Source organism: Pelodiscus sinensis, chromosome 13 (genome assembly GCF_049634645.1).
Source record: "Pelodiscus sinensis isolate JC-2024 chromosome 13, ASM4963464v1, whole genome shotgun sequence".
NCBI classification, from domain to species: Eukaryota; Metazoa; Chordata; order Testudines; family Trionychidae; genus Pelodiscus; species Pelodiscus sinensis.
The window spans coordinates 43237725-43256433 of NC_134723.1; the positions used below are offsets into that span (position 1 = coordinate 43237725).

Below are 18709 nucleotides of genomic sequence, written 5' to 3' on the forward strand. Positions count from 1 at the left end.
TTCTACCAAAAAAGAAATCAGAGCACGTTTCCAAACACTTCGTTAATTGAGGGTTTATCAAACTTCAGTGCACCACAACTCCCTCCTGAAAACAAAAGTTACGACACTGAAGCCCGAGAGACACTATCCCAGTGGAAAAGGAGGGCAGAGCCAAAGCTTGGGTCCTGCCGTCGGGGGCAGAGGGAAAAGCTTGAGGGTTTCAGTCCTGGCTAGAGGGGTGCAGGCTGTAACATGAGCCCTGCCACCTAGGGGCAAAGTCCTTGGGCTTTAGCTTCCTCCTCGGACTTCAGCAAGTCTAATGCCAGCCCTGGTGGCGTGGGTCACGACTCACGTTGGGGTCCCACATTGAGAAGCCCTGAGTTAAACTAAGCAGTTTCTGGTTCCTGTATTTTAAATACGGTGAACATTTACCAAGCATTACCATAATAACTAAGCAAATGCACCACATCTAACTGAGCAGCTATCGGTGCCATCTCCAGTATTGGTACGTGAGATATTGACCAGGGCTGCTCTAAACCGTACCTGATGGTGACAGTTCTTCAGGGACTTTTGTAGCCAGGGATTATTGGAGCACAGAGCCACACCCCCAACATACTCTCTGAGCAGAAGCCAGACCCCTGGGGGATTCCCCAGCAGACTAGTTACACTGATTTACCATCTGCAGCCAGCACAAAGCACGTGGAAAAGGTGGCTAGGATCTGGCAGTCATCAGTGTGGCTCTGGGATGACACAGGATTCCTCTCCCAAAGGGCAGTTTGTGGCACAAGTGCCAAAGTCTCCTTTTAATTAAGTGATTATGCCAAAGCAAGTAGTATGTAGTATAATAGAATACTAGATAAAAATGAAGTGGCCTCATCTTTTTTTCTTATTCAACGGTTAAATCGTATTCATTAAACCACTGTCGTTGAGTCATGTGTGTACCTTGTCATTTCTTTCACATAGAAATTTTAGCTTCTGGGCTTTTTTGTGCATAAATACACCTTCCAAATTTCCTGCTTCCACAGAGCGCAGTTCGATGGCCTTCTCTCCCCAACCCATGACTTGGTTGGACTGAAGATAAGCTACACAAATAAACAAAAAAGAGAGTCAGAATTGATAATTAGGAACTCTGAAGTTCATCTGTTAGTAGTAAATTGGTAGCTCCATGCTTCCTGTTAACATAGAGATTGTATAACGGATCATACTCCAGACACACACCGTACTCAAGTGTCCGTGGAATCCATGGAGCTTGTATCTATTCAGAATAGGAAATCCCATTCACCCAAACAACCCTACACAGAAATACTGTACAACAAATACCTCTTCAAGTGTTAAATCCCGGTCTTGCAAGCAAAGCCTGAATAAAACAGGCTTTGCAATGGTGACGAGTAAAGGGCATTTGCGAGCCATAGCGAACCTCCCCGCTCAACCCAGCAGCCAGACAAGGAACACTAGGCTGTACAGCTGCCCTACAACCTTGGCACTTCAGCAGAATTGGCACCTGCTTCGCTCTCTGTCTTTAATCGTCCATGTGTTTATACAGTTCTGACCCGACTCCTGCTATTCCACTGCCCTTTATGGCTGCCTCACTCTGTCACGAAGGAAGTCACTCTGCATTCAATACTACCCCAATAGGTTTTGAATAGTTCTCCCGCCCCGCCCCCTGGTCCCATTTGCGTTCACCTGAAAGATTAAACAGCACTTCAGCCTAATGTGTACTACGGAGATTAAAATGCATGCTAGAATGCCGGGGAAGGATCCTGTGCGTGGGACAGCCACTTAACCGCTGAGTGCTAGATTCTGACTTCAGTAACATGGCCGTCCATCTGAGCGCCTCTGACTTTCTCCGAATAGACACTGGTGTGAATGAGATCAGGCTCTGCCTCGGAGCAAATTGGTCATTCACTCTAATTACTTTCATTACACAAAGGGTCTTAGTAACAGCCAGTTGTAGCAAAGCTTCATTGAAAATAAAACCCATCAGGTTTGGACTTCTACAAATACGTTCAAGTGAACATGGCATTTTTTGGAAAGACGGGGTAGTCGTGCTTGTGCTGTGTATTATAGGCCCATCTTACATGGCACTTAGATTACTACGGTCACTTGGGCCATGGTGATTAGGCACTATGCGGCAAATAAGTGTTGCTCCGGAGGATAAAGCATCTGACCCAGGGAAGTCACTGGCAAACCTCCTAGGCCCAGATCCTGCAAGACGTGTAGACACCTAATTCCCATTTGAGGATTTAACCCAGGGATCCCAAATTCAATTTACCTCAGGGCCAGTGCCAGTCCTCAAATCCTCCTAGCAGGCCAGCAGGCACCCTCTCTAGCAGGGCTCCGAAGTGACAGGGGTCTCCGCGTGCTCGTCCCACCCTGCGCTTCCCTGCTACAGCCCACCCCCTCCATGTGTCCCGTGGCCCTACCTGCTGCCCCCAAGCAATTTAAAGCCCCCCGTGAGTCTACCTGCTGCCACCACCGGCAGCACAGTGGGGCTAGAGTGGCTTTTAGCTGCTAGCTCTGTGCCACTGCTAGCACATGGCTTTGGTCCAGGGGAAGTGTGTGCATAGCTGTCCCTTCCATAGGGCAGTGTGGGGCAACTACCCCAGGTCCACATGCTTTTTGGGGGGGTGGCCATCCCAAACACCCTATGGATGGGACAGTCCCCCGTACGTTGCTTAGCCCACACTTACTGTGGCGGCGGGAGCAGTGCAGAAGCAGAACGCCACAGCAGCCCTTGCTAATCCCTACTAACTTCAGTATGACCTGGATTTCACCCCAAATCTATTGACACTGGTGGTAAAAGATAGGCATGAAGCCACGTAGCATACCTCAGTATGAAGCATTTCACCAGGCCCTTCATGTTTTAATGGATATTAGGGAGAAAGGGTAAAAACGGACCACACAAAGGAAAAACCTGCTCAGCTTACAACACGACATAAAATCCTAGAATCCCAGGGCTGGAAGAGGCCTCAGGAGTCATCAAGTCCAGCCCCCTGCCCAAAGCAGGACCAACCTAACTAAATCACCCCAGCCAGGGCTCTGTCAAGCTGGAATTTAAAAACCTCCAGGAACGGAGATTCTACCACTTCCCTAGGGAACCCATCCCAGTGTTTCACCACCCTCCTAGGGAAATAGCTTTTCCTAATCTCCAACCTAGACCTCCCGCACTGCAACTTGAGACCATTGCTCCTTTTTCTGCCATCTGTCACTACCGAGAACAGCCTCTCTCCATCCTCTCTGGAACCGCCCTTCAGGAGGGTGACGGGTACTATCAAATCCCCCCTACCTCTTCTCTTCTGCAGACTAAATAAGCCCAAATCCTTCAGCCTCTCCCTGTAGGTCATGTGCCCACTAATCATTTTGGTTGCCCTCCGCTGGACCCTCTCCAATGTGTCCACATGCTTTCTATAGGGGGAGGCCCAGAACTGGATGTGGCCTCACCAGTACCCAATAAAGGGGAATAATCACTTCTCTAGACCTGCTGGCAATGCTCCTCCTAATGCACCCCAATATGCCAATAGTCCTTTTGGCTACAAGGGCACACTGTTGACTCATCTCCAGCTTTTCATCCACTGTAATCCCCAGGTCCTTTTCTGCAAACTGTGCAGCATGATCAGAGGGGACAGTTGAGACTAGCTGTAAATTTTGGGAGCCACTAATAACTGATTGGGTACCAGTGATATTCCATCGCACCCTCTTCTCCCTGGCGACTTCACCACACTGAGGCCAAGGCATTGTGGATGGAGTAGCCAACAGAGCACCTGTGCTTTTTCCTGGAGGCCTCTTCTTTAGAAAAAACACTCTCTTTCAAAAAAGCTTTTTAGGAAAAATACTTCTTCCTTGTAGAACGAGGTTTCCCACTGTCGGAAAATCTCCTCCATTCTTTCAACTTTGTGTCGAAAGAATGCAATAGGGGTGTGGACGTAAGTATTGTTTTTCCAGAAAAAAGGCCATTTTTCCGGAAAAACTCTGCAGTGCAGACATACCCTAAGACTCTACATTTCGGATGGGAAGTAATTTGCCCTATTAGGGGCATAGGACATTGCCTGTTACATTTAAATGGCTACAAATGATACAGTCAGATATGTTTTAGAATTACATGTTACCCATTTATCTGCCACCAATTTACTACTGTATCCCAAATTCTGTTTGCAGCTACAAGGATTATGACTTGAGGACAGAATTTAGAAATAATTAAAAAGTTAAACCCACTGCAAACAAGGGTGGCAAATTCTGCCTCCGGTGCCAGAGGAAAGACTATAAAACTGTAGCTAATGATAGCTGAGCAGGGTTGGGTTTTTTTGGGAGGGACTGGGGGGGTTACTGCATGTTTCCTTTTACAAATGTGGCATATACTCATTTGTACAGTGCTGTGGAAGCCTGCCCTAATAGTCCCTTAACACCTGGAAAATAGCATGGAAGTTAGCACAGTGCCCAAGGAGTAACTCCAATGGGAGTTTAAATGAGGCAGTTCGAAGGAAAGCCCTCCTGAAAGCTCTGAAGTCAGTGTACGTAGGCATTTCCAAGGTGAAAAACACATTATTTATGCTCTAGATACCTAACATGCAGAACAGCCTCTTCCTCCTATGAAATATTCTTTCATTAGACCAAGAAAACTGGTGCTATGAAATTACCCAGAGAAAAAGCTTTTGTAGCGTCACCAGAAACTCCCATCTGTCCCACATTGTTCATGTGAGCAAACTTGTGTCTTGGTTAGGCTGCACTGGATGGGTTAAGATGTCCCTGCTCTGAAATGCAGCATGTCCCTACCAAGACCTAGTTACACAGAACTTTGTGGGTTTTATATAAGATTTTAAAAAATTGTAAATATCTATGTTCCAAGCTTCTAGGCGTACAGTAGCTGCGTATTCCTCAATCAATACTTGAGTGTATGTGTATATAAATAAAACTCAGGTAATTTTGTGGATGCACTAAGGATACAGAAACAAGCTGCAGGTGAGATCCAAGCAGAAGTTTTTAAGGACATTTAGAATCATTCTGATATAGGAAGACTACTACTTTGCATGAACCAGGCTGCAGTTATTTCAACACCAATCCAGTGTGTTGACAGAGGAACGTCATTATAAAATGCTTTGGCTAGAGTGCTCCATTACTCCGCATCAATTGTCATTTCTGCTTCCTAAATGCACCTAGTAAAGGACATCCAAAACAGCTCCCCAAATTCATGCTTTTAATAATTTTTATGCATACAAAAAGGACAAAAGTACCCTAAATCTTATTAACTTGACATTTCTTACGCCTTTTTAAAAATCGTATGGTATAACAAAGAAAACACAACAGCTCTATTTGTGTGTAGCCCTACATATCTGAAATCTCACTAATTAAAATTGTAGAATTACTCTCTATTTAATTTCCCACTGGATTTGAGTTTCCTCGTTCCAATTTATGATTAATGGATTGGCCACACAGGTGCCACCTTAAAGCCTACAAGAGGGTGCTATTTTTAGTTTTCCTGCCCTAGATCTGTCAATTATATCACAAGTATTTGCCACCTTTCTCAATCACTTAAGATATTCTAATAGACCAGGGAAGTTTAGCATCCAAAATAATTTTGTTAAATAATGACAACATATATTAACAATCAAAGGAAGTGATGGATAACTAAACCCTGAGTTAACACCCCAGCCTTTCACCTATGAAAAATGAGGTCGAAATTCATAACAAGAAAATCTTCGGTACACTTGATACAGATTGCTGTCAAAACAGCAATTGGCTGAGTGTTGAAGTGTCAAGGGAACAGGATCTCTTGCAAGTTCCTCCGAGGTTTGTCTAAGCAAGAAATATGGTGACCTGAGCCGCTTCTCATAATATTTCAGTGCTTTTGGCATAAGCCAAGAATTTCAAAGGAGTAAGAATATGAGTGAGCACTGGTGGGAAACGCACACTTGAAAGAAAATACTGAATGGGGCTCTTCAAAGGCCCTCCCCCCCCAATTTTGATATGATTGTTAATTTCTGCTCTCTGTGCTGGGATAGGCAAGAGTCCTGCAGACTGTGGCGTAGAAATAATACTGGAAGTGCGGTGGCCTACATTTGACTGAGAGGACTCTTTGGAGGCTGGTGACCGAGCCCCTGCCAGCGGGAGGGGAAGAGAGAATGCCTTCCTTCCAAGGATAAAATTCCCTGTTTGTCTGCAGAGCCCTTGGTGGTGATCTGTGGAGAGCTGGTTAGTCACAGAATCCTAGGGGTTGGAAGAGACCTCAGGAGGTCATCGAGTCCAACCTCCTGCTCAAAAAGAAGGACCAACCCAACAGGCAAGCCAGGACTTAAAAACCTTTAGGGATGGAGATTCCACACCTCCCTAGGGAACCCATCCCAGTGCTTCCCCACCCACCTAGGGAAACAGTTTTTCCTAAGATCCAAGCTAGACCTCCCCCACTGCAACTTGAGACCATTGCTCCTTGTTCTGCATCTGTCACCACTGAGAACAGCCTCTCTCCATCCTCTTTGGAACCTCCCTTCAGGGAGTTGAAGGCTACTATCAAATCCCCCCTCACTCGTCTCTTCTGCAGACTAAACAAACCCAAATCCCTCAGCCTCTCCTCATAGGTCATGTGCTCCAGCCCCCTCATCATTTTTGTTGCCCTCCACTGAACTCTCCCCAGTCCCACAAAGCTGTCTTCTCCTCCGTGTTCCCAGCTGTTAAGCTCCATTAAAAGGAGTTAAAACTCCATTCAAATACTTTCCTGCCATCACTTTATGCGTGTAAGTGGTTCCAAAGACACCCAAAGGATGCTGTGTGGTTGGGAAGGGGTGGGGACGTGGTTCTGTGGGAAGGGGAATAGCCACCAGGCATGCTCTCTCTGACGATGCTATCCATGGGAGGAAAAAGGCAGCGCACCCCTGCTCTAGTGCACAGCAGGGCATCCTGAAGAAACCTCAGCTGCCATGTCACTAGCATGAAGCTAGTGTCCACCTGTTTAGCTCTGCTGACTTCCATTTACACCCTTAGAGGATTGTGCTTGAAATCCCGACTGCACATAATTCCCACGGACTGTTCTTCATGCCTCTGAAAATCTCCGGCTAACTCTGGATTAAAGGGGAATATTCTTGTAGCTGACTACTGATGTGCTAGGTCAGAAACTCCACATTTCAGAGCCGGTCGTAAGAGTCGTCACACACGCAAACCTTACTGCAACTATTTTTCTGAAGCTAAAGGTAACAAATCCCATAGCTCCTTATACATCACTTTGTGTATCTGCCTGCAGGGCTCCCTCTGTTATGGGCTGATCTTTGATCGTGTTCTGAAAGGAACACCCTGGGACAAGGACTATGTCTTGAACAGAGCCTGACACTCTGTTGGCTCTTACCACACATTAGAATAACACGATCAGACAATCTCATAATAGCTGCAAGTTCGTCCAGGCTTTAAAAACCATTCGAGACAAGATCCAGGAAAACGTCTGGCACCACAGGAAGGTAAACGAAGCCAGTTTTAAAATTCTGTTGCTTCCCAAAGGGAGAAATATGAGTGCAAAGCAGTGGAGCATTCATAGGAGAAGAAAAGAGGGCTTAAATATTTAAGCTGATCATATATGCACCACTGTTACTTTGGAGAAAACATTAAGCTGGCTTTTTAAGCTGTAACGCAAGGCCCTTCTTTAGAACATGCTGCTCCTATTCAGGCTAGTACTTTCCAATGCATCTCATCTCCAATCCATTTCGCAATTCTGCTTCCAATTAGAGTCAATGCTCCCAGACAGAACTTTTTCTCTTCCTCTCCATACTGCATGATGGGTCTTTTGTCAGTGATCGTTTCATACCGGGCTATTAACATTAGAGCGTGGGATGTAAAGGCTCAGTGTGTCCTAAGGCATTACACATTAATCCAGCACAGAGGAGGACACACTTGATGTGTTTTAATTTTACCCTGCAGCTTAATAGTGGAGTTGGAAATGGAAGAGGATGCTACTTGTCAGAGGAGAAGGAACATACAATACTTAATCTGTTGGTATAGCTGTGTCTACACTGGGGTGGGCAGGCTGCCGGCGGTGGGGTGGAAATTGCTCAGGAGCCTGGGTGATTTCATAGGGCCGGGGGGCCCCAGCCGTTGTCACGGTATCTCTACCTGCTCTGGGGAAAGCGTCTTTTGATCCAAAGACAGTTCAGACATGCCACACGCAGGTTCTGAGGTGGGGTTACGGGGCCCCGGAACCTGCAAGGGACATATCAAACGCATCTTTGAATCAAGTGGTGCTGCTATGGCTTTTCCCAGAGTAGTCAGGCTGGGTCGGTGCAGTGCAGCCGTCCTGAGGCTCATCTGAGCAGGTGGGAGACTGGCAGGGGGTGCTTAGGGCTTCTCCAGGTGAAAGGGGGGTGTTTGTGACCCCAGGTGAGGGAGTGAGGGGCAGAGGGCCCATTGATTTCTGCCTGGCGTCCCAGAATTGCTGTCAGAGGACCTGGGGGTAGGAGTTGGCATAGCGATGTTGGTTAGGCATACGGGTTTTTCATACCCCTGACTGACACAGCTATGCAGATATAAATGTGGACCAAGCCTAAAGCTATGGCGCCACTAGAAATGCTGCAGCTGCAGAGCTTCCATGTAGGGTGAGGAACCTTTTTTGGGTTGGGGGCCGCTGACCCACAGAAAAATCAGTGAGGGGCCACACACAAGTGAGAAACAAAAAACCCGACATGGCCCCCAAATGCAGGAGAAAGACGTTCTCCGCCCATTGTCTTCACACACCAGCGCCAAGGGGGCCCAGCCTAGTAGATTTTGTGGTCTCTATCCCCACAGAGAGACAGTGCACCAGCATAGGCTCCCCAATGCTGGGGGGAGGGGCAGAGCCTCGGGAGCCAGATCCTGGTAAGTGGGGGGCTGTATCGGGCCCCCGGGCCTGAGGTTTCCCACCCCTGACATAGGTACTTCCTCCAGTGAAGTAAGTGGTTCTCTGGTCACTGTAGTTATTTCTTCTCACCCTGAGGTGGCAGCTTGGTCGACAGAAGAATTCTTCCATTGACCAAGCGCTGGCCACACTAGGGGCTGGGTTGGTTTAACTAGGTGGAATTTTTCACCCTGAAGCAATGTAGCTGACTCGACCTGACTTTAGTGTAGACGTGGCCTTAGTACATACAACAGTGAACCTATTCTTACAATGATTCTTAGAGTGGCGAGGATGGCAGTGCAGTGAATATGGGACCATGCCGGTATCTGAGTTCATGACAGAGATGGGCCTCATTCTCTCTAGGGTGGTTGGACTGGAAGTCCTCTAGAAAGATGGGCCTCTGGTGTCATTCTACTGACTTAACGGAGGAACTCCAGAGTCACTCCAGTATAAATGAAAAAAAAGAATTAGGTCAGTTTTGCTTTCACGTGCTTGTGACGGTTAAAAAAAAATAAAGTTTAAGAATTCACAGAAATAGAGTCCATCAGGTGAAATTTACAAATGCAGAAACCTGCCAGATGCAGGTTTTCTTTGTTCTTAGTTACAATCAGAGTTGTTCTGACCCAGTTGTGTAGGGCACCCGAATATTTGGGGCACCACAGGATCTTACTGTCCACCCACCTGCCTCTTCTTACCCCTGTTCTGTGGCACTGCTTCCTCCAGACAGGATCTAGTTGGAAGTCTGCCAGAGCTATTAACAGAACAGCTAACCCGTGGAAGCGCCATTCAAGCGGTAATGAAGCCATTTCACAGGCCTGGCCAATGTCAGTTTCTGAAATTACTGCGTGAGTCCCACAGAACCTTCGTTTAAAATTCGTTTCTAAAAATATTTCATTAGTGTGTTGAAGATTATAAAACTGCAGCTCTAAAAATCATTGTGCCCTGCCTCTGGCTGCCATCGGGCATAGGGGAACCCATTTAATAGTACAGATTGGACCTCCGTGGTCTGGCACCCTTGGGACCCAGCTGGTCCCGAACAAGGAAGTTTGCCAGACCAGGAGAGGTCACCAGCCTTCCAGGCACCTGCTGACTCTACTTCTGGCCCCAGCCAGCTGTTCTACTGGCCCTGGCTGGATCCCTCTGGCTGGGACTGCCAGCTGCACTGCCTGAGCCCCCCGCCACAGGGCTCCTTGAGCTGCCTAAGCTCCTGCCGCATTCCTGGCTGCACCACCGGAGCTCCCTCCGCTGGTGGGCTCCCTGCCGCGGGGCTCTTGGCCGCATTGCAGGATTCCCCGTGTCACCTCAGCCCTCTGGTGCTTGCTCCCCATGTTGCCCGAGCCCCCTATTCATCACTGGCCTCCCTGCTCCTGGGATCCCTGGTCCAGGAACATTCATGGTCCAGCAATGAACCAGAGAGTCCCGGTTTAGGGAGGTACAACCTGTACTGTGTGGGATGCCATAAATCCTAAGGACGGACCTGGCTACAATTTTAATAACTGGAAACCTATGAGACAAAAAACTGTCCTGTTGAAAAATAACCATAAGAACGTAAGAACGGCCGTACTGGGTCAGACCAAAGGTCCATCTAGCCCAGTAGCCTGACAGTGGCCAGCACCAGGTGCCCCAGAGAGGGTGGACCAAAGATAACGATCAAGTGATTTGTCTCCTGCCATCCTTCTCCAGCCTCTGACAAACAGAGGCCAGGGACACCATTTCTATCCCCTGGCTAATAGCCTTTTATGGACCTAACCTCCATGAAATTATCTAGCTTCTCTTTAAACTCTGTTATAGTCCTAGCCTTCACAGCCTCCTCTGGCAAGGAGTTCCACAGGTTGACTACACACTGTGTGAAGAAGAACTTTCTTTTATTAGTTTTAAACCTGCTACCCATTAATTTCATTTGGTGTCCTCTAGTTCTTCTATTATGGGAACTAATAAATAACTTTTCTTTATCCGCCCTCTCCACACCACTCATGATTTTATAGACCTCTATCATATCCCCCCTCAGTCTCCTCTTTTCTAAACTGAAATGTCCCAGTCATTTTAACCTCTCTTCATATGGGACCCGTTCCAAACCCCTAATCATTTTAGTTGCCCTTTTCTGAACCCTTTCTAAGGCCAAAATATCTTTTTGAGGTGAGGAGACCACATCTGTACACAGTATTCAAGATGTGGGAGGACCATAGTTTTATACAGGGGCAGTAAGATATTCTGGGTCTTATTTTCTATCCCTTTCTTAATAATTCCTAGCATCCTATTTGCCTTTTTGACTGCCGCTGCACACGGTGTGGAAGTTTTCAGAGAATTATGCACGATAACTCCAAGATCTCTTTCCTGATTTGTCATAGCCAAATTAGCCCCCATCATACTGTACGTATAGTTGCTGTTATTTTTCCAGATGTGCATTACTTTACACTTATCCACATTAAATTTCATTTGCCATTTTGTTGCCCAATCACTCAGTTTGGTGAGATCTTCTTGGAGTCCCTCACAGTCTGCTTCTGTCTTGACTATCCTGAACAGTTTGGTATCATCCGCAAACTTTACCACCTCATTGCTTACCCCTTTCTCCAGATCATTCACGAATAAGTTGAACAGGATTGGCCCCAGGACTGACCTTTGGGGGACACCACTAGTTACCCCTCTCCATTCTGAAACTTTACCATTTATTCCTACCCTTTGTTTCCTGTCTTTTAACAATTCTCAGTACATGAAAGGACCTTCCCTCTTATTCCATGACAATGTAATTTACACAAGAGCCTTTGGTGAGGGACCTTGTCAAAGGCTTTCTGAAAAATCTAAGTACTTTATCTACTGGATCCCCCTTGTCTGCATGTTTGTTAACCCCTTCAAAGAACTCTAATAGATTAGTAAGACATGATTTCCCTATACAGAAACCATGTTGACTTTTGTCCAACAAATTACGTTCTTCTACGTGCCTCACAGTTTTATTCTTTACTATTGTTTCGACTAATTTGCCTGGTACAGAAGTTAGACCTACCGGTCTGTAATTGCCAGGATCGCCTCTAGAGCCCTTTTTAAATATTGATGTCACATTAGTTACTTTCCAGTCATTAGGTATGGAAGCCGATTTAAAGGATAGGTTACAAACCACAGATAATAGCTCAGCAATTTCCCATTTAAGTTCTTTTAGAACCCTTGGATGAATGTCATCCAGTCCCAGAGATTTGTTAACATTAAGTTTTTCTATTTGTTCCAAAACCTCCTCTAATGACACTTCAATCTGGGACAGTTCCTCAGATTCATCACCCACAAAGGACGGTGCAGATTTGGGAATCTCACTAATGTCTTCGGCTGTGAAGACCGAAGCAAAGAAATCATTTAGTTTCTCCGCAATGGCTTTATCGTCCTTGATTGCTCCTTTTATATCTCGATTGGCTAGGGGACCCACAGGTTTTTTAGCAGGCTTCCTGCTTCTAATGTACTTAAAAAACATTTTGGTATTTCTTTTTGAGTTTTTGGCTAGCTGTTCCTCAACATCTTTTTTTGCTTTTCTTATTACATGTTTACACTTGATTTGACAGTGTTTATGTTCCTTTCTATTTATCTCACTAGGATTGGACTTCCACTTCTTAAAAGATACCTTTTTGTCCCTCACTGCTTCTTTTACATGGTGGTTAAGCCACGGTGACTCTTTTTTAGGTCTCTTGCTATGTTTTTTAATTTGGAGTATACATTTAAGTTGGGCCTCTATGTAATTCTTCTTTTTAGCATTTGTGAGGCCGGATGAAAACCACAGGTAGCCTGACAACCTACCTACCTAATGCTATATCTAATCTGTTGTACTCAATGGACGGTGATACACCAACACGCTAATTGACAAGATTTTTTCCCTTCTTTTTCCCGCCCTAGCCTCTTTTTTTCTGCTATTTATTTGTACCTCTGGACCCCTTGCTCCATTCATCTGAAGAAGTGTATTGTGCCCAGGAAAACTCATGATACCAGCTACATTTTTTGTTAATCTCTGAGGGGCTGTAGAACCATTTGTTGTTTTTTAAGCTTTTTCAGTTACAGACTAACACGGCTACCCCTCTGAGACTGATAAAAATAAAGGACAATTTGATAGGCTGTTATGTTTGCAGACCAATTATTCTACTTTCTATACACTGTTTATTTCTATACAAAATACTGTGGATATGGAAGATTCAAAATAGGAAACAGCCGCACGTTTTTATTTCTTTGTAGCAAATAGGAAACAGCCGCACGTTTTTATTCCTTTGTAGCCTACTAAAGTGATTACCAGGCACAAGAATATACCTGTTGGAAGGCCTGAATCCTCCTATACTCTGACTATGTAGTAGGGATGTCAATGTGTAGTTGACTATACAATTAAATGATAAGTCTAGGCTTATCGGTTAATCTTCTCGACTACACGCCTTCTGCCCTCCCTTTGCTTCCTCTGTATCAGAGGCAACAAAGGGGGGGGAACCAGGAACCAGTGCTTCCTAGTGCCACCTGTTCCCCCATGTGCTGCTGCCTCTCTCAAAGGCAGCGGGGGAGGGACAGGGGAGGCTGCCACAGAACAGCCTTTGTCCGCAGCGGGTCTGAGTGTCCCCCAGGCAGAGGCTGCTCCATATCCCGCAGACCAACCTCTGTCCATGGGGAGCTTGGGCCCCCCCACAGACAAGGGCTGCTGCCACCTCATGCTGCTGCCTCTGTATCAGAGGCAGCGGTGCGGCGTAGCAGGTAGCTGGTCTGTGCAGGGGGCTGGTTTTTAAACTGGCTCCCTTCGCGGATTGACTTCTCCTGCCACCCTGCGCTGCTGCCTCTGATACACCATGACCTGAACACAAATGCAAAGACCATTTCATACTTACTGATTGGCTCAAGAATGCACAGAAATGCACGTACATCTGGCTGCTCTTTAGAGATCGTTTTTAACCAGAAATGGCTAACTGTGCCCTAGAACCCCATTCAGATGGGCACACACCTAACAAGAAACTCAGACTGCCTACAACAGGGTCCTGCATTCAACACAAGTGCTGTTTCTCATACTTACCTACAGATGCTGGCATTTCCCCCCACTGGAGAACAGTTTCCTTTGTGAAGTGCCCATATATATCAATGTAAACTCCTTCATCTTCGTAGGTGAGTAGGAGTTCCGTTCCATTGGTGTTGGGGAGGATGACAATGGCATGTGGGTGAATAGTCCCTTGGATCTGAAATAACGTTTTATTAAGATTTATATCAGGACACGGACTGCAATTTTAGTGACTATATCAATCTACATAGCTTGGCAGAGCAATAAAAAGAACAGACTCGCAGCTCACAGCAAGGAAATACCCGCTTTAAGATAGGCTGTATATTTTCTTAGCTAACCTCTGAAAAGGGCTATTATTTCCCTCACTTTTAGATATTACTGTACTAGGTTTGTATAAAAGTCACTGTTCAATTTTTCACGTTATATTTACAAGCATTACTTGGTATAAAGAAACCAAGAAGCATCTAGATAGGAGATTTACTGCCTTGTTCATGAAATGTTGGCATATAAAGTGACAGAAGGAATGTGAGCTGTACTTTAATTCAAAGATGATTTTAGAAGAGGATGGGAGATAACTTACTCGACGTCCCTGTTTTAGCAACTTAATGCTCCCATGAAGGCAGGGGTGGGGAACCTTTTTTGGGTCGTGGACAACGACCCACAGAAACATCAGTTGGCGGCTGCACACAGGTGAGAAAAAAAAAACCCTCCTCACCAGCCTGGGCTCTCCAATGCTGGGGGGAGCCCCGAGTATCAGTGGCCAGATCCAGGCAAGCCGGGGCCTGCATCTGGCCCTGGACCTCGGGTTTCCTCACCCCTGCATTAAGGAATACCGACCTAGCATAACTCATGAGCTAAATAAATGATTCGTTAGCACTTCTGATGAACAATATTTATGGTAGTTTGAAAGAATCACCTGAGCTTTCTAAACGCGAACATATATTCAAGATTTCCCCCTGCTTCTCATGCACTGTCCTTAAACACAGAAAGTGCTACTTTTAATACTATTGGGTTTACATTTTACACCCACAATACTGAAATGATAAATTGCATGCGATAAAATATTCATACAGTGGTATGGGACGCAGATATTCTCTCTCGCAACAGCCAACACACTTGCCAAGTGAGGAAGGATTTATACGAAGCATATAACCGTGGAAGTGGGTTTTATGGAAAGTACTTTCAGACAAAACACAAAATGATAACTAAGCATTTCTAAAAACACTAACAGGGTCTTTTTTTTTTTTTTTTAAACTAAACAATGAAATATCCTTGCAAGCAGCATTTTCACAGGAAGGGACAGACAAGTGCAGCATCATTTTTCACAAGCCAATAACACACTTATCTTTCTTTCTCAACCCCATACATTTATACACGCTGCAACGCCACGACAAACAGAAAAGAAGCACGGAAGCTGTACTTGCCGAACTGAATACACTCAGGCCAACCACTTGAGTCCGTGTCTCCGCAACTACTATCCGTAAGACTAACACAGGTATCCAGAGTCGGAGAGCAATTTTAATGCGTTGCCTTGGTATTCTCATGAGCAATTGAAGCAGAGGCGAGAGAGAGAAGGAACAGGGAGAAGAGGGCACAGAAAGCAAGCGTGTCTCAATTCAGTCTGTAAGATTAAAGTAAGTCTGTGCTGCCAACACTAAAAAACCTCCTTGTGATAATTATCATCTATCAGACAGTCCCTAAAATAACAAAATACACCAACAGATACAGCCCACAGTAGCAGCACATTTATTTCCGACCCAACACTCTTAAGGGAAAACGTATTTTTAGCACAGGCTGACTTATGGTGGGAGAGAGCACACAAATGGAGTAACAGCTCTTCTACAGGTGCCCCATATTCAGGGCGTTCACCTGGGAAATCTCTTTCCTGATGTACATCATTATAGCTAGCACATGTTGCAAAGATGAATCTTTGAAAAGGATTCACCTCTTCTCTTGCATTTCATCTACTGTGCTAATTATGCTAATTAGCTCTTTGACAAGAAATCATTTGCCATGCTTAGCCACCAAATTAAACATATGGTGGGCAGGCACACCTGCTTAGACTCATAAACGAGTGTTAACTTTGAACGGAGCCAGAACCAGTGAAGCTTATAGCTGTTTGATAAACGAAACCATCCTGTAACACATATATAGAAACAATAACATGAGCCTTTCGCAAGTGGATCAATAGAAATCATTTTCAATTCGATACGTACATTAGTTACATTTTAATGTAAATGAGTTTAACATCACTGTGGCTAGTAGAATTATGGCACTGCCATAGTTTGGTGGATGCTGCTTGTTTGGGTGCCTAGGCATTGGGCTGAATTCAGCTGGGTTTCCAGAGATAAGATGCCATAGGGGCGGGTTTCTCTGTATTGTAAAATGGGGTGTGCATGACATATAAAAAGAGGAAAAAATTCGGAGCACGGACTATTACGTTTAGCTCTGGAATCCGAGTTCTCCAAAGTGAATGGGATTTGTTTTGGCCCATTATGTAGTTCATTCCCAGTCCTGCACAGAAATCCATAATCATAGGCCTGTCTCTGCAGAGTCCTACTGTGTGGCGCTTCTACAATGTTTGAACACTAACATTTTGTCAGCTAGCCTAGGACGTGTTCTCTAGATCCAGATCTAATCACCATTCACTTACGGCCCTCAGGAATAAATAAAGAAACGACTGAATGATTGCAGCTTTAGGAAGTAACATCTTACATGAGTTGGCAAGTACAGGTCATACACAGACCCAGAGTCCACATCGATAGCGTGAAATCCCACTAGCGAGCCATAGATCACTTTTAATCTTTGTCCATTTTCAACTGTCAGATCAACTGACAATGGTTTGTGATGAAGCGAAGTGAATGACTGGGAAGAGAAAAGTCAGATACAATTATAAGCACATTACGAATACAGTAACTGCTGACTGAGTTTTACACATTTACAACTATGATCTTTTTCAATTGTTACCAAAACTCAAAACCCCGGATGATTAAATGTATGATTTATCCCATTTACACTACAGCCCTTTTTCCTTTGTCACCATGGAATCTTATTATCCTTTTCCCACCTAAAGCTGCAAGTGCAAAACAACAGCAGAGGAAGATGTGAGGATAAACACACCCAGACCTCAAAAGATACTGCAGCTGTTAAAATATTCATAGGCAGCACTTGATATCCTGACCCTGTGTTGTTATAAATTAGTACAGTCAGTGATATATTAATTCTATACTGAAGACAAAGGAATTACTATTTCTAATGTATCTTGTGAAAAGCCAGTTTACTGACAATACATAACTACACCAGACACAGGGTCAAATTCTCTACTCAGTTATACTTGTAATCCATGTGATTCTATAACTAAGGGCAGAATTTGGCTTTATAGCTAATATCTGCTTATCTAATGCAGGTGATTAATCTCACTTCAGTCTGCTGCATAAATCAAACAAAATTTGGTCCATTATCTGAGCCATGCCATCCTCCAGTACTTCAGCATTCTTGTTTCATTTCTCTATTAATCAAAGATCTGCATTTGTGGTTTCCTGGCTCAGAGGAAACTTCTGCTGCAGCCAACTTTCTACTGTTTATTTTTGTATTACTCCCCCAGATTGGATGAAATCCAAAAGTTTGTTCAGCCTCTGTCACAATTATCTCTAGTTCAAGGAAAGGTTTAGATGTTACTTCTCTCATACGTGAAAATTTTGTAACCCTGAAGCTGAATTATACAGTTGTGCATGGTAGCCAGCAGTCATATTTCTGGGCTCAATGTAATTAATTTAGGTTGACATCTCCAGAACTGCTCAGCACTGACTGTATTCTGCTCCTTCTTATTGACTTCAAGGTTGAGATTTTAGGATTGAAGAACCCTAAGGAAATCAGGTCTCCTATTGACTTGCATAAAGTGCTGAATTCCTTTTGGTGATCTAACCCCTGAACCTTCCTGCCCCCTGATTTTTAAAGGGTATTAGATCAATACTGAGAACATCTGAAAAACCAATTCTTAGGCATTTCCTTTCCCCCTTACTTTTGGCACAGTTCATTTCCTTATGTGTCCAAACACATGTTTTAGACAAGACATTGCAAAAAATGGTTGATTGGTAGCAAAAGCATATCTGCAATGTTTAAGAAACAATCTGACACGTGGCATTTGCATGGTGAGCATGGCACGCCCCCCAGTTTGGGAACCCATGATCTAAATAAAAAAAGTTCACTCATTCACTCCTAAATTAAATAAACGTTACACAAAGCAACAAGGAGCAGGCAGTGGGGAATAAAGCAGTGGGTGTTTCAGATACAGCTAAACCAAGATGAGGTCTGTCTTACCTTAAAAGCCATAAATTTGTGATAGGGCTTTGGAGCCCAAGCGTACACCTCCACGGAACTTTTCAAAGCAATAACAAGAAATTTGATTCTCTCATATTTCACTATAATACAAAAGGAACAGTTATTTAGGTTTCAGGTGGGCCCATATGAATCAAAGACACTTCAAGTTCAGAATCTGATGCCCTCAATCACACCCAATAATTTCAATTGGACTGTTTTTGGAGTAAGTTACTGTTCACTGAGTAATGGTGTTAGAAGTTGGTCTTTGATATAAAACACTAGGAAAGACTCTCTTTTACTTTGAACCTATAGTTCAATGACTTTCAATTTCACAGCCAATGCTTGATATTATTAATATTTATAATCTATTTATCACCCAAATGTGTGCTCGCTAACTTATACACAATCAAGATAGGTCAGTGCCCTAAAAAGGTCCTGTTCTTGCAAGCACTTTTGCATGTGATTAAGTTACTCGCATACACAACTGTATACAAAGTTGGGGCCTATGCAGTCACTATGCAGACACAAGAGAGGAAAGAAGCAATCCAAAAATTATGGTTTTA

At 44.6% G+C, this 18709-nt stretch overlaps 1 protein-coding gene across 2 annotated transcripts in view; it reads right to left on the reverse strand.

Annotated features, from left to right (window-relative positions):
* The window catches only part of NRK (Nik related kinase), a 144386-nt gene that overhangs the window by 2974 nt on the left and 122703 nt on the right, over positions 1-18709 (reverse strand). For both annotated transcript variants that reach the window (XM_075941116.1, XM_075941115.1), the window contains 4 exons: positions 18147-18247; positions 16542-16691; positions 13845-14004; positions 922-1061 (listed from right to left, as the gene is read on the reverse strand). In XM_075941116.1, the coding sequence (XP_075797231.1) occupies positions 922-1061; positions 13845-14004; positions 16542-16691; positions 18147-18247 (551 nt within the window). The remainder of the gene's footprint in view (positions 1-921; positions 1062-13844; positions 14005-16541; positions 16692-18146; positions 18248-18709) is intronic.